We start from the raw sequence: 17,402 nt of genomic DNA, 5'->3' as shown, positions 1-17,402 counted from the left end.
ATATAGTACTATTGTTATCTTTTATATCTCCTATTTTTATAATTTGTATTCACTGTTCCCAATTTTTCAACTGTTGTCAAATCTTATGTTTAATTTTTTTATTTTCTAAGTTTTTTCTTTAAGTTTTGTTCTTCTTTCAGTTCATCGAGTACTTTACGTTGTATTAAACGGAATGTTTCGTTCTTTTTTCAGCTCATTACACTTAATTTTAATATTTATGTTTTTATTTTCATATGTATGATAATAAAAAGTATTTTTTATTTTTAAAATAAATTGTCTCCATTGACTCTCGGTCCTAAATCCACGTATATAATAATACTCGTATAAAATATCCTCTCAAAATACTCATATAAAGTGTATATCATGTGTATGATTTAAGAGTGTTCGGCGTTGAATTAGGCAACTAGATCATATATTTATTTATTTACATATGCTAATTCCATTTTCTAGTTAGCATATCTGTTGTCGAATTTAGTTAAAATATATTGATAATATAAATTTTTTTAACAACATTTAATTATGAAATTATACGTATGATAAAATAATAAAAAAAATATGCATGATAAAATTATTAATTTTTGTAGTATTTATTTTAAAATTTATATCTAAAATAAATTTTAATTAATTAATAATTAATTATGTACTAAAAAATTAGCCTAAAAATTGAACTCTTTGTTGCGTACTGTAACATAATGATCTATAAGCTCTAAACTATAGCATTAGGAATACTGAATGATTATTGATTGCTAAGCATGAGTTCTTAATTACTTCCGCACGTGAAAGTTAGTATGAAGTCGGTGCTTATGTGCAGATACACTACGATCAATCATGACCGTCCATTAATTGATCAGCGGTGCAAAATCGACGGTCAAATGTGTCTCACGGGTCAACGTAATTTTAAAAAAAAGTTGGGACTCGTGGATGGGACGAAACCGAAGAGGACATTCACAAAACGCACATTAATGGCTTTGCTTTTCCCAAAACGACATCCATGTAAATTCAATGGACTCGATCTGCTAAATTAAAAGAGAAAAAAGTTTAAAAAATTCAAGTTGCGGTAGTGTCTGACAAGAAAACGACAAATTGCTTTCGACGTTTCGCAAGACGGAGTTTACTCTCTCTATTCTCACTGTCACTGCGCAGTTATCAATATCAATATGTTCGTTTAGTGTAGACACATAGTAGTAACATTTTTATAATACCATTTGTGCCCTTCTGTTCAGTCATTGTCTATGCTCTTTGTAGTTTGCACCTTGCATTCTGTTTTCTAATTTTATTTCTTTCGGTCATTGTCTTTCTTGAGAAATGAATGCTATATATATTGATGGTAGATCAATTGAGGTGAATTGTTTCAATTTAATGACTAATGAGTAATTTTGAGTGATTTGTTTTTCTTTTAGATTAAAGACCTTGGATGTTTCTTCATTTCAGATCAAATCTCATTTATAACACGTGACTGTTATTAGTCTATCAAATTAAACATGAATTATTTTGTTAATTTTATAAATTAATTTAAATTTGGGTTCTAAACTTTTTTATATATATATATATATAGATTCATCTAAGACTTGTAAGACTTAAGACATATTGATTGATTGAAGTTTGTGTTTGTTAAGTGATGTTGAAATTTGAATGCTAAGTTTAAAATGTGTTTAAAAGGAAAGTGGATAATAAGTAATTAAATGTAAATAATTAATTTATTAAAGTTAAAGTTAAATCATTTAGATGATAGACGAGTTTGATATGATTTTTTATGAAAATAATTTTTTTTTTATCAAATTTTATTTATTTATTTTATCGAATTCTGAATTAATTATTTTTTTTATAAATCAAAAGATTAAGAAAAAAATAGAAGTATACGGCCTCTTTCAAGGGAATGAAACAAATGCTCTTCCATTATAATTAGTTACTTTAGTCACGGTTATTCTCTTCACTATTCGCATGAGATGCCATTTTTTAAAATAAAGGTACTATTACTTTATTAATTTAATTGTTTGCAGTACATCCATAGACCATAGTGTAATGTCTGTCATCTAATAATGAATTTCTATATAATTGCTTTTTTATGATAATTATTTTAAAATATATAAAATAATTTCTAAATAATTAACGATATATAAATCTTTAACGCAAACTATGTTAAAATTAAACTCTTTTTTTTTTTTGCTTTCTTGATATCAATATTTAAGGTTAACGTTTAAGAAAAAAAGTAAGAAAATAAATAAATGATATTATAATTCTAATATAATAAATGTTTTTTTAACAAAACCTTTTCAATTTATTTTATAAGAAATTAACAAAACCATTAAAATATTCGTTAAAGTAGCAGTAAAAAAATATTAGTTTAAGTAAACGCATAGTCAAAGTACAGGATTTGCATAAACTTAAAATATAATATGCTTGTGTGGGTTAATGAAATAATGTTTTTGATAAACATTCTATCACACTGATCATTACTGGATATAATTCGACGGAAGAAAAATGTGTTTCATATATGACTTGAATGTTTTGAGTGATTTAGAATTTTCTTTTCTAGGAAAATTTTCAAAGGATAGAAATAATATATCCCGTTTTATATTAGTCGTTGTTTTTAGTATTTTCAAATAAAAAATATAAAAGAACATTTTTTTTTTTGCTTTTAAATGATTATTTTTTAGTACACAATGGTAGTAAATATAAGGTTAGAACATGAGATTGTGCAAACTACTCAATCTTTTCAGTAGTAGGCCGCCCTAATAGGTTAGTTCGTTTTTAAGTTATGATGCAATTGCAAGGTATTTTTTTTTTTGACGGTGCAATTGCAAGGTTTATAAAAACTGGAAACGAGATAATTAATATGATCAAAGGATAATTTTTAAAAATATAGGTTTTTTTATGATGACAAAGTATAGGTTAAAAGTATTCAAATGTGAAATTTAAGCACGCTAGCTATTGTCATAAAGATAAAAGAGCTAGTTTGTAGCAGCAACCAAAAATACAAAATATATAGTGTCTGTATAAGAATGTTTGAATTGTTCCGTAAGTAATGTATTTATTTTCTTTGATAAAACACTGAATTGAGTGTAATGGCATTTTCAAACCTTTCATTTAAGAAACTTATTGCTTGGTATCTAAGCCACTCAATCGCTGTGTCAGTGTTTGTTTCCATATATTCAGAATATTTTAGAACTAGACAACAACAAAAATACACCATAACTTGGTTTTATTTAACCAAATGAAGGCCAGTAAGGTGAGCATTAAGAAATCATCAATAAATATCAAAGGGAGTGAAAAGAGAAGTTAAACATTAAAGGAAAAAAGTACAAGCTGTTACTTATTGAGGGATGAGAAAGAAGATGAGTTAGGTCACTTGTTGGATATTAATGGTCTAATCCACATTATATTCAGGGCAGACTAAACTAATTAGTTAAACTAGTCAATTGAGAGACATTTTTTAAAAAAACTTATTTAAATAAAATATTATATTTCTAGTTACATGAATGCGTAACGAATTAATAATTTGTAAGATAGTGAATCGATCAATCACACCCAAGTTGAGTATGTAAAATTTTGTTAAAAGTTGATTACAAACAAGGTCAACATAAGTGAGACATAAGTTAGCCATAAAATTAAGTAAACCTAGTGATGTAAATCCACTTACATAGAAGCCAACAAAGATTGATGGTGATTCAAAATAATCTATATCACACATATATTTTATTTTAAGTGTATATTTTGTATAAGCGTTGATAAAATTATTTTTTTTAAAAATAATTTTATAAAAATAATTTTAATTAAAATTAATTTTGACATGATGTGATTTATGTTGAAATATTTTTATTATAAAATCAAATTATGAATAAAAGTTAATATAATTTTTTTTATCAAAGTTATTTCAACCTAAATTTAATATTGAATCCAAAATTAATTCTAAAAGATTTTTGAACGTGAAACTTTATTTAAAATAAATTATGAATTCATAATGAATTATCTAACATCAAATCAAACACACTAACTAGTAGCATAATTTGGAGATACCACATAACTTATTTTAAAAAAAAGAGAAGAAATTTGATATTTTTCTATCAACATATGTCTATATCAACTAGATACGTAGATTGTAAAAAAAGAAAAAGAAATAGATGAGTAACAATAAGTCAATAATTACCACTTTTCCATTTTTATTTATTTCTATTTGCTCTTTTTTAAACACATAAAATAATCCTCCTAAGCATCGAGCAGTTAATGCTATTAGGTAGGATAGAAGTACCGAGTCTAATTACTCTTGCATTTAACCAAAAATATTCTGTCAACCGTTCTAAATTACCCTCATTTTATCTTTAAACTAATTTTCAATATTCTTTTCAAAGAAGATCAATAGTTAAGAATAGTCTTATGTCATAATTAAATTATTTTTTATAATCTTAAAAAATAATTTATACATTTAAAATATTTATTATAAATTTTAATTATAATATAATTTATATTCAAAATATTTATAAAACATAAATTTTAATTATGTAAAAGTACACATTTATTCTTGAGTAATTTTTTTACATCTTCAAATTTAACTTGAATACAACTATTAAAATTGAATTTTATTAGTTTAATTGCTGGGTTCCAACTAAAATAATCTAATTTTATGATTATATATTTAATTAAAATAATTTGATATAAATTTGTTGATACTTTTTTAAAATTAAACAGAATCTAATCATTTTTATTCGATATATATATATATATATATATACTTTGACCAAACTGATCCGAGTACAACTTTCTGATAAATTTCCTATCCATGATTTTTGTTGACTAAACTTGTTTACATACACTGGACATTAGACAGGGTTACCCCACCTTATATGAACAAAACTCCAACATAGTAATTTCCTAGTATCATTGCACAGTATAAGGAACTGCAGCAATAAAATAATAATAAAGAAAGCCAAACCTGGTCAAACACAAAACAGTGAGTTGGTCATTGATGCTGGATTTAATTATATTCTTATAGTACACTTATTATACAATTTATTACTACTACAAATTTATTCATTAAATATACGATGAAGTACGAGAGAGAAAGAGAGAGTGAAGAGAGAGAATGCGTTGTATGCGTTTTTCCTGAGCAAGCTTTTAAGTGATTGTTTGTTGGCAATTAACAAAAGCAGAACCAAACAAACAACTGTTATTGCAGTGAGTGGCTTGTGAGAGTAACACATGATTTTGCCTATGGAAAAAGGTGCTAACAGTCTAACACACAGCACAGCACAGCACAACACAGAGGTTAATGCTAAGACCCCAAAAAAGTAAAAGGGGTGGGTCATGAAATGAGGTAAATTTCACAGCAAAGAAAAGAAAGGAAAAAAAAATCAAACACAAAACAAACTCAATTCGACTCACACTCCCACCACACTACATAGCATAGAGATCTATTCTCTTCTCTCTGCAAAAGTAAAAAGCTTTGCAAGCACCCCAACATCTAAATCCAGAAAGAAAGGCCATTTCTTTACATCTTCCATGACCTGGGTAAGGTTTGTCTCTGAGTGAACCAGACAAACCTTTGCTCACTCTACACACTCTCACACACACAAAAAAAAACTAACCCATTCTCTTTCTCTCTGTCTCTCTCTTTGTTACATCTCTTTCTGCCAGCTCTTTGTACCAACATGTCATTGCAAGTTAGGTTTTTTTTTTTTTTTTTTTTGCTGGTCCCAGAGTGAAAACTTTGGTTTTTCTTCATCCCTTCTTCCCTTGAAAAGAACTTAAGGGAAAAGTGGTGAAAGAAAGTGGAAGGATAACAGTCCTCTACAGTTCTCTTTCTGGTTGGTGCTGTCTGCATTTGTGTGTGTGGTTTTTTGTGCTTTTGTACTTCTCCTTCAGAGTTTGGGTTTTTATTCATACTGAAAGATGAGGAAGAATGGGTGGCAGCTACCTTATCATCCTCTCCAGGTGGGTGTAAAGTTTTGATTTTTTTTTTAGGATTTGTTACTGTTGTTTTTGTGGGGGGTTTGTCATTTTGATAATTTTTCTTTGTGTGTGAAGGTGGTGGCTATTGCTGTGTTTATGGCTCTGGGGTTTGCCTTCTATGTGTTCTTTGCTCCTTTTGTTGGAAAGAAGATGTATCAGTATGTTGTAATGGGCCTCTACACACCCCTGGTAACCCAATCTTGAACCTTTACCTACTTTATGCTCATTTTACTGATTTTATGTGGGCTGGTGGAAGGTGTGATGAGATCTGTGATTGTTGTTTTCTGATTCAAGGTTTTGGTTTCATGCGTCTCTAATCTTTATGTCCAATCTGGGTTCCTTTTCCTTTCCTATTTTTTAAAAATTTATTTATTTATTTTGGGGTTAGCATTTAGATGGTGTTCAATTTAATGTTGTATGGAGCTGTCTCTGGATAGCTTATGAGTAGCCCATTTGGCTGCTTAATATGCCCTCCTTAATTAAATTATCCTCTTCTCAATTATTAATTGCTTTTTTTAATAATGTTTTGAGAGATAGCCTTGTGAAGATATATAAACAAGAAATCAAGGCTTTTTAACTGTGTTGGCTTTCATATTTGTTGCTTTTGTCAAATTAGGCAAATGCATATGAGCTAGGAAATTATTTTCATAATTCAAACAAGTTTAAGTTTTTGAAGTTCAAGATAGCACTGAATTGCCCTTGTCAGAATCCTTTTATGGCCTTCTTGATAATTCTGGCAACCATCACTCTCTTTGGAGGGAGGTTGATATTGTTGAATCTGGAACATGTTCATGGAAGGTACCTTGAATGAGCTACTTATAAAGAGGGTGACATTGAATTTTGCAATGGCTTCAACATTCTGCTTAAATGTACAACCAGTCAGTGTCTAAATATGGGTGACAATTTGCCACTTAGTTGACTTTCTGTGTCTGCAGATGTGGTATTTGGAACTATTATGTATTGGCTGCTTGTTATGTCTCCTTAATTAAATTATCCTCTTCCAGTTTATTAAATCCCTTTTTTAATAATATTTTGAGAGACAGCCTTGTGAAGATATGTAATCTAGAAACCAAGGCTTTAAACTGTGCTGGCTTAGATATTGTTGCTGTTGACAAACCAGGCACATGAATATGTGTTAGGAAATTATTCTAAAAATTCAAACAAATTTAATTTTTTGAAGTCCAAGATGGCACTGAATTGTCCTTATCATATTCCTTTTTTGGCCTTCTTGATAATTCTGGCAACCACCACCCTCCTTTGTCAAAACTGGGACGCATTCATGGAAGATACCTTGAATGTGCTACTTAAAGAGAGTGACTCTGAATTTTTCAATGGCTTCAACATTCTGCTTAAAGGTACAGCCAGTGAGTGTCTGAATATGGGTGACATTTAAGCAGATGTGGAAGTTGGAATTATTATGTATGCTTTTCGATGACATCCATGGATGACAGAGATAGCTCTGTCTGCTGGTCATTATGCCAACTGAATCATTAGCATCGTCATGAACCTTTCAGTTTTAAGATTTTAAGAAAAATGTGGAATTAGAGCAATACGCCAACTTTATACTATTAATACTAGATTATGGAAAATGTGGGCACTATAAAAATTAGCTGTTTTGTATGGCTGTTTAAACATAGCATAGCACTAACAGTTGCAACTTGATGGTGGTTTTGTTTGGAGATCATTGCAGATAATGGTTTAGGTGCTCTCTTGAGAGTTTGGAATTTGCATTTATGTAATCACTAAGTTCAATGAGACTTTTAGGGAAACTTATAAGATTTCATTATAGAGGTTCTTGGTAAAATGAATTGTTTTCCTCAATGAGCCATGGGACCATAAGCTGCAATAATGTTTGAATTGGGTTGGGTAATCTGCATCAAACACTTAGTTAAGAAGGAATAATTTGGCAAGTTGATTAGTAAACTTCTGGTTTCTGCACACTATTTGTAATTATTACCCCCGGCATCATATTATGGTGTAGTTTGATTTGATCCATGTATCCAACCTCACCTAGTAAAGAAATGCTTGGCAATGGTTGTTGTTGTATTTGTAGATTCACAATCTTAGATTTTGAACCCAAAAACTACTTTAACTATCCACTAGTGGAGAATGAACAAATTCTTGGGTTTATGAACTGAACTCACAACAATCCTTGACTTGTATATTGTTAGTCTTTAATCGTAGAGCCAATGGAATATTAAATGTGTGGGTAGCAATATATACCCGCTATCCAATAAATACAATATGCTTGATTATCTATATTCTGGATAAATTTTTCTAGGCTGATATGCTTTTGCAACCTATGTTCAGCTCTCTAATATTTTGTCTTGCTGTTTGCAATTTTTGTTAGACCTTTGTATGACTATGACCTTTTTAGGGCTGCTAGCTTGCTACTGCCTTGCATCACTCTGTGTGGGTGAATATTTCTGGCTTTGAATGTGCTTGCAAGTTGCAATACACTTTACCAATATTGAGTGACAAATGGTTATTTTGATACCAATTGTATACACTTATAAAGATGGGAACTATCTGTGTATTTGTCTTAAACTACACAAAGGACATTATCATGTTGTACTAATACTAATACTTCTCCTCTTTCCAGATTACTTGTGTCTTTGGACTGTACATTTGGTGCGCAGCATCTGATCCTGCAGATCCTGGGGTTTTCAAGTCCAAAAAATATCTTAAAATTCCAGATAGCAAAAAGCTTGATGGACTCAAGAATTCTAAACTAGGAGGGGAATCAACTTCGTCGATGCATGATGGAAATGCTTCAACTGTTGGACCAAAATCGGCTGATAAGGAAGAATTGGGAACTGAAGCAAGTTTTAAAGATGCTTCTATTTTTACTGAGAAGAAAAATGCATCATCACCTTCTTCGTCCTGTCTTCTATTGGTTTGCTCTCCTTGTGCTTATATCTGTGGTTGCTCAAGTTCAAGTAACGAATCTTCTGAACAACAAGCAAGTGAAGATGGCATGTTCTATTGCAGTTTGTGTGAAGTTGAGGTGAGCAGAAGCATTTTGACTAAACCTTTGTTCCTCCAAGTCTATTGTAACAATACATTCTGTAATATGTTATCAGTGGGGGTGAACACGTGCATTTCTTGATCTATTTTTATGGTAACAATCCTCCAAGCGAAATTCAGATATACCATATGTGCATTCCTTGATCTAATACTTCATAATGTCATCAGTTCTATTTTACAAGTGCTCATCTTGAAATGCATATATTTTTAGCATTACAACAATGCTTGGAGTTTTCATTCTGTCAATTTTGTTAATAAAAAAATTTGAATCATTGGGGAATACTGTTGTTTCAGGTCTTCAAGTATAGCAAGCACTGTAGAGTTTGTGACAAGTGTGTTGATCGCTTTGATCATCATTGCAGGGTATGATAATTTGAATTCTCTTTTCTTTGCTTATCAGTTGATATATCTCTGAAAGACTGTTGCTTCCATGGTTTTGTAGTGGCTGAACAACTGTATTGGGAAAAGGAACTACAGAAAATTTTTCACCCTTATGGTTGCTGCTCTCCTCTTGGTAAGCAAGATTTTCCACCTATGCTTTGTTTATAATTCACATGTCCAAACATTGCATCATCATTTTCTAAAATCTGCAACTATGTATAAAACCATACCCTACAATTCAAACATGATTCTTCTCCTGATCATCTTTCTGAAATCTTCTATTCTCAAAATACTATTCCTTCATTCCTTTGTGAGGCTACTTTAGTTTCCCATCCTACTGGAACTGGATTAGGAAATGAGAGCTTAGTAAGCTATGGTATTAGACTTCTGGAGAACTTATGGCTTGGTTTAGTAGAGGCTTGCTTATATATTTTATTTCCCTAGTTTCCTTGTAAAATACTTGATATTCTTCCTAGCAAGTCTCAAAAGTTGAACCATCCTAAAACCCAACTTGTTGGAAGCAGCATGCCAAAACCTGAAGAAAACCCCAGAGTAAGCATTTTTAATTTCCTAGTCATTTTCATTTATTAACTATTGACAGGTATGTGCATGGTTTGTGCACCTTGGGCTTGGGATTGCAGCTTATTCTTCAGTGGTTGACTGGGATACTTGTGCTTATCTGCTGTTTTGTTGAGAAGAAGAAATTTTCTGTGGATATCTCCTCCAAATTAGGGAGCAGTTTCTCTCTGGTTCCCTTCGTTATTGTGGTGGTGAGTATTCTGCTTACATTCTTGGTATATATTATGTGGTGGTTAGTGTATTGCTTAATTGGTTTTCTATGCATCTTATGCACACTGAATATTTATACTTCTTCTTTGACTTCTTTCTTTCCCTTGTTCCTTTAATGCTATGCGTGATGAACCTCTTCTTTTCACAGGCAGTTTGCACCATTTTGGCTATGATTGCTACCTTACCCCTTGCTCAGCTGTTTTTCTTTCATATTCTTCTCATTAAAAAGGTAAGCTTGGCAACTGTTTGGCACTAGAAAACCTACTTCCATCTTGTAAAAGCATCTTATATAATCATGCATACAAGTGGCAACTTATTTATTTTCTCTTCTCTCTAATTTCTCTCTGGCATAAAAAGAAATTCAAAAGCATATAGGAAATATAGTTTGATAGTTGTACCAAAATATGCCCCCTTGCTTCCCAGAGACAAATTCATCTCATTTTATAACAATGAAGTTGTTTAATACTAAATATTATGATTATTGTGGTGTGACTACTCAGGGAATCACCACATATGATTACATCATAGCTTTGAGGGAGCAGGAGCAGCAAGGTATTGGAGGTCAGCAGAGTCCCCAAATGTCTCCTGTTAGCTCCCTTACTGGAATGAGCAGTGCAAGCTCTTTTACTACATTCCATCGTGGAGCATGGTGCACACCCCCACGTCTGTTCCTTGAAGATCAGGTAACATTTTCATTTCAGTTCTGCTATTTGTTAATGTTTTGTTTCTGTATTTTATGATAGGACCTCTGCCTGAAATTCCTTCTCATGCGATTTTCCATTTGTAGCACTAGTACATTTGCATGGATTTTTTATGTGTATCTCTGGTACAATATCATTTGAATGAATGACTTAGTTACTGAAAATTTTACTAAATAAAACATAATTCACAATGACATTCTAATTAAATGTGGCTATGATAAAGATGTGTAGCTGTAAGTTTCTTAGATGTTTTATGATTCTATAAAAAATAGTATCTTGAAGACTGTGATGTATTGACTTCAGAAATATATCTAAGCTTTCTGGATGTTGTGTGATGGTTTGCAATTTGCATTATGCAGTTTGATGTAGTGCCCCCAGAAACAGCTTCTGTAAGCTCGCTGGGAAAGAAGACAATGAGAGATGAGCCGGTTAAGAAAAAGAATACCGGAGCAGTCAAAATCAGTCCATGGACCCTGGCGCGGTTGAATGCAGAAGAGGTTTCCAAGGCTGCTGCAGAAGCAAGAAAAAAATCGAAGATTCTTCAGCCTGTGACAAGACATAATAACGAACCATTCAGGCTGGATCCAGACCACAACTCAGGCAGCAGTGGCCGGCGAATGAGCCCCAGGATCGAGACCAACAGAAGACGGCCCGGTAAACGGATTCGCCTGCCTGCTGACTTGCCTGTGGAGGCCATGCCAAAATTTTCTGCCAGCAACACTGACAAAATTTTCAGTGGAACATCTAGTTTTGCGCTTCTCCAGCTCGAAGCACGAAGTGCATTTCAACCAAGTCAAGCAGTGTCAAGCTCAGCTGGGATTGTTGCTTCCTCTCCTGAAAGCAGTTTAGACTCGCCTGACATTCACCCGTTTCGTGTGTCTACGACCGAAGCCGAAGAAGCAAGAAGGCTTGCTGGTCTTTCTGCTGCCGCCACTGCGAACCTGAAGGGAATCCCTCTGTCAAGGTCAACTAGTGATGGATATGAGGCCTCTGGTGGGGAGGATAGTGACAGGGTTCCCACCAGGATTGTTCAGAGGTCCACAAATTGGACTAATCTGCTCTTCAGTGCTGATCAGGAGGAGAGAGCTTTTGAGACAAAATCATCATCTAGCATGGTTTATAGCAGAAAGTTGTGACCAATTTGGGTATTAATTAGACAAAACTATTTTCAGATTATATTGATGGGAATTGTTCATTCTTTGATTTGTGAGCCCAAAGGTACTTGTTCAACTTCAACAACCCTTAACTCACCTCTTGAGGTTGAGTTGATGCCCCTCAAAGTTTTGGAGGTAGGCTAAGTGGGAAGTGGGAACCCATGTACAAAGTTTTAGGTCACAGTAACTGATTGAGTTTCCCAATATATTGTTTTCTGCTCCCTATTTTGATAAAATTTTAACCAAGCAGGTCCTCTCATCTTAAAATAAATTAAGTTTCTCTCATAACTTCAAATCAATTTATGCACTTGAATTTTTATAGAAATTTTCTAATTTAACTTATCTAAAAATTGATTTTAGCTTGTGCATAAGTTAATTTTAACTTGTGCATAAGTTTTGTTTTTTTGGCTCAACTTATGTATAAGTTAATTCTAATTTGAATGATAAATTTAATTTATTTTCTTTCTCATAAGTGTTTATTTAAAGCTTTATTTAAATAGGGCTAATATCTTATGTCAGATGTCAAAGCTTCCGGTTGCTAGAAGCATCACTGCGGCAAATCAGTTTTAGTTTTGAGTTTTTAATTTCAACTTTGATTTTATAAACCTGTTAGCAAAATAGAAAAGGAACTTCAAAATCAAAGTAGCCACTCCCAGGGTGCAAAATCAAAATGGTCGCCGTAAACAATATACATATGCTCGGATCATTACATTCAACAAGAACAATACCCAAAAGAGGTCAATTTCAAAAGGGGATTGATATTCCTACTATCACTTTGAAAAGTAGTGGGAATAGATAAAATGTTCCTTGTATACATTTTTTCCACCCCTCATCTCTTCCCCTTCCCTCTACCCATTCTTCACCACCCTTTTCCCTCTCGTGTCTCTTCCCCCCCTCACTTTCCCTCTAGTTCTCTTCATCCCTGGCCCAAAAGGTAAGCACCCCTACAATTTTTTTTCCCACTTTTTTATATACAAGGAAAAATATGATTTTGTTATGTTCTAGGTTGAGGATTACAATGGAATCGTATTTTTATTGTGTTTTTTTTTAAAAAACACCACAACATAAGTACGAGTATGTTGTGTTCTAGGTTCAGTGACACAACAAAAACGTGCTTCCTTTGTGATTTGTTTTTTGTTTTGAAAAAATATATAATAAAAGTACGATTTTGTTGTTATTTTCCTAGTAACACAATGAAATCGTATTTCCATTGTGATATTTTTCAAAAACCATAATGAAAATATGATTCTATTGTGTAATTGTACAAAACACAATGGAATCGTACTTTTGTTGTGTTCATTTTTTTTATGCTTTTAATTTATTCAATTTATTGTTTAATTAATGTTGTATGCTTCTAATTTTAATTTTTATGCTTTTTTTTGGCTCGCACGAAGCGTATTGCCTATGCCTTAGATGCTGAGGCACAAAGGTGACTTGTGATTGCATCAGCATGTCATGATGCAAAATTGGCTTGGCATGAACAACTACATGCAACAGAGCCTAAGGCACATCCAGAGGCAGAGGCATAGCCATAGCCACAACTAGAGATACTGCCTGCTGATTGTATCATCAACCCACCATTTGGAGGAGGCCCTATCAATTTGACTTTGCTTCGATCTTATAAGGACCACGTAGCTGGGCATGTATCGATTGGTTAGCCTAGAGATGAGCTGAAGCTGGTTAGCCATGGTGGCAATGTTATTGACTACCCTACCCAAGCGACAATGAAGGGGTACGTGGATAGGTCAAGGTTGAAGGGCCTGTATAAGGCGCAACACAATGAGACCTCCTCCTTCCACCTTTTAGTTGGAGAGATGACCATCACTCTTGATGATGTGTCATGTCTTTTACATCTTCCTATCATGGGCAGTTTCCTTGATCACACATACACGACCTACACCAGGAAGGAGACAAAGGTCTATTGAGGTCAGAGCTTGGCATAATGATCTACCAAATGGTAGATGTTGCGACATCATCAGACAACAAGGTGACTCTTTCCTAGTTAAAGAGGTTGAATCCCACCTACATTGCTAGTGAGTGGTTCATTTGAGTTGCCATGGCGTATTTGTTGTATTTGCTTGACAATACCATATTTGCCGAGAAAAGCTTGATGCATGTACACATCTGCTACTTGCAATACCTCAGTAATCGAGATCACAGCCACGAGCATGCTTGGGGGGGGGGGGAGTTGTATTGGTTTATCTTTATGACCAACTGTCATATGCTTGCATGTGTAACATCAAACATATGGGAGGTTGTATGAGTCTATTCATGGTAAGAGCAATATTTTTTTGTGGACATAACTATTTTTTTTGTACTACCCAACGCTTTAAATATATTTTGTGTTTTATAGGCATGGGTGTTGGAGCATCTATGAACCATTCCTTGTAGTGAGAAGGTGCTGGAATATGATTGTGAGAAGTCACTCATAGTTAGGTAGTTGCCGTTGAGGGGGACCAGCAAGGTTGTAGGGACCAAGGCATTGTTGGATTAGTTGTAGATGATTGATGTTGTTTGGTTCCCATATGCATCACGCAAAGACCTTAAACCTTTTGGGGACCATGCATTGTACTCTGTCTACATCAAAGTTAGAACATACATGCGGCCGTATCTATCGAGGAGGGTTTTGAGGAAATTCGGGTACATATAGAGGATTCCCTTGGATCCCCCTTAAGCGTTATGCTGCATATGAGAAGTGTTGTGTGACATAGGGCGAATGGGAGCAACATATGGTGGCAGTAGGTGAGGTTGTTCCACGTGCGGCTCCATGGGCCTGCACTTCAGACTACCTGCCTTTGTATTTTGAGCATTCACATCCACACATGCTTCTGCAATAGGAGAGAGAGCCACCACATAGTCCTATACGTATTTCGACTTAGCCTTTATGTCAACCTTAGCCTCAGCCACAACTTGGTGGTGGTCAGATGCCAGATTATCAACCAAGTGTTGTTTAATCCTGTCAGGTAATGCAAACAATATTTTCATAATTTTGTTTTATTTTTTAATAAAAAATAATTACTAATTGTATTGTTAAATATTTATGTAGGATCAATTTTAGATGATGTCAACGTCCACACAGAAACTACTAGACATGACAGTTGTACTTGAAGACACAAATAATCATCAAGTCATACAAAAACTTCTATTGATGGCACAAGAGGGTCTTGCAGCTGGATGTAAATCAACTGAGGAGTGGCCACCGTCGAGGAAGAAAACCATCATAGGTGGCAGAGGAGGTGGCTGCTAGGGCACTTAAGAATATTTTTTCAGGACATTTGTCATTTTGTTTTATTATGTATTGGACTTATGATGCTTTTTGTACAAACTTATTTTTATGTTGTATGAAATTATTTTTAGCAGTTTATGTTTGCCTTGTGAAAGATCCAACACAATGCATTGAGCTTCCTCATACCATTTTTTTATTTATTATCATCTTGTATTGTTCTCTCGTGAGTTAATTATCAGCATGACCAAGATTGCACCTACAAAATAGACGATTCAAATTGCATCGAGCTCTACAAGGACATTGTTGGCTTGTCAGACTGTCACAAATATGGTTGTTAAATTACAATATAAAAAAATTAAAGTTTACTTAAAAAAAAATATTTTTTTAAAGAAAAACACAACAAAATCATGATTTACAATGTGATTGTGATTAACATAACGAAATTGTGATTCTGTTGTACAAAGGGGACAATTGAACAATAGAATCATGATTCCATTGTGTCATACGGAATCATGATTTCATTGACACTTGGGGTTGGAAGCAAATAACACAACGAAAATACGATTCCACTGTGTTAGCCCCCACTATACAATGAAATCATTTTTTCGTTGTAGAATTGGGGATGAAAAGAATTAACAACAAAAACTCAATTCCACTGTGAATTTTTTTTACCCCCGAATTGCACAATGAAAACATGATTCCGTTATCTAATTTTTCAGGGGGTAGTTTCAGGATATGGCTAAAGTGCACCCACGTGGGTAGTGCCATTAGCAAAATTGGTAGTATCGAAAACAACTTCCTTTCAAAATTATTCCCAATTTTCTCCCATGTTTCTTCCTCATCAAAGTTCTATAAATAAATTATCAAATCTAAAAATTGGATCAATCCCAAAATGAACAATGAATTCTAAAATAAAACCCAAAATCAACAATAAATCTCAACTGCAAACTCAAAATCAACAACAAAAAGATGATCTAACAAAATAAAATTTCAGAGGCAAGAGAAGAGTGATAGAGACAACGACGAGCAACGAGCAACATCGAGAGACACAAATCAAAAGATAAAGAGAGCAGATCAAATGAGCAATGGAACATGGTGTCATCCTCGAGGCAAAAGTCCTCCTTGAAGTAGATCACGTGGACCTCATGGAGGCATGTTGCCAGCACCTCGCCCTTGTGGCATAATTGGTGGTGCCAACATTGATCTATTTGTTGGAGGCATGGTTGCATATGTCTTTGAAGAGGTTGAAGGCGTCGACGATGGGGTAGAGGTAGGGGAAAAAGTTGGATCAGGAGATGATAAGGGGGGATGAGGGTGAATTTGGGGATGACGACGACAGAGGCAGAGAGGACCATCGGGTGGCGTCAATGGCGTGAGGGTTATTCAAAATCAAGGAGAGTTTTGGATTGTGTAGGAAGGGTGCAACATGAGTGAAGTGAGTGTAAGGATAAAAACTAAAACAAAAATCTATAAACCCATTTTTATTGTTTTGAAGTGGTGTAAAAATTGTTTTAAATACAAGTTAAAAACCAACTCGGCCTAATTTCTGTCGAACACGTTTCCCTTTTGAAATTGTATTTTAAAATAGAAAATCGAAAACTAGCAACCACCCTGAACGAGACCTAAGTTGTTTGTTTGTGTTCACCCCATAAATTTGGTAAAAAGTTCCATTACAAAAATAAAACATGTATTCTTGGAAAATCACTTAATTGGATATAAGATGGATAAGATTTGTGTTTGGAAGCATAATACAGATGCATATAACCAATATCATACAATCAACATGTGATGTGTTGGTATGAGTGAAAGGGAGTGTGATTGTTTAAGTTGGCGAGTTTGATTTCAAAATTTATACGCAAGGAAAAGGTATCATTAGGAAGGTTGCCTTCGACACTTGTTTGACATTCTTTTTCCTTGAATGAAAGATGATACCAAAACAAAAAAAGGTTTTGGTTTTAGGGGACGGGACATGATGTTGTTCATGCTAGCATAAATGTCTCATACATTCGACCCTTGTGTAAAGCACTTTAACAAAAATAAACGAGAATTCAAGTAGGTCTACAAAGGAAGATTTTGTCAGCCAAAAAAACTTGCAGAATGGGTATTAGGTATATGAAATGGAATTGGAGTTGAAAGTAATTTGAAAACACTATCATTCATATACCTCCTGATATGCTC

General features: G+C 33.6%; 1 protein-coding gene across 1 annotated transcript; it reads left to right on the top strand.

The window, feature by feature from the left end:
• Nucleotides 1-5,068: 5,068 nt before the first annotated feature.
• Nucleotides 5,069-12,234, top strand: LOC100803007 (probable protein S-acyltransferase 22). The gene is made up of 9 exons (XM_003516248.5): nt 5,069-5,928; nt 6,022-6,135; nt 8,549-8,953; nt 9,268-9,336; nt 9,416-9,487; nt 9,996-10,124; nt 10,292-10,372; nt 10,644-10,826; nt 11,204-12,234. Exons 1-9 carry the CDS (start codon nt 5,887-5,889, stop codon nt 11,978-11,980), a joined length of 1,872 nt encoding a protein of 623 aa, XP_003516296.1. The 5' UTR covers nt 5,069-5,886; the 3' UTR covers nt 11,981-12,234.
• The last annotated feature ends 5,168 nt before the right edge of the window (nt 12,235-17,402 follow it).

Source organism: Glycine max, chromosome 1 (genome assembly GCF_000004515.6).
Source record: "Glycine max cultivar Williams 82 chromosome 1, Glycine_max_v4.0, whole genome shotgun sequence".
NCBI lineage: Eukaryota > Viridiplantae > Streptophyta > Magnoliopsida > Fabales > Fabaceae > Glycine > Glycine max.
The sequence above is the reverse complement of the archived record's forward strand: the minus strand, read 5'-3'. Positions and strand labels throughout refer to the sequence as shown.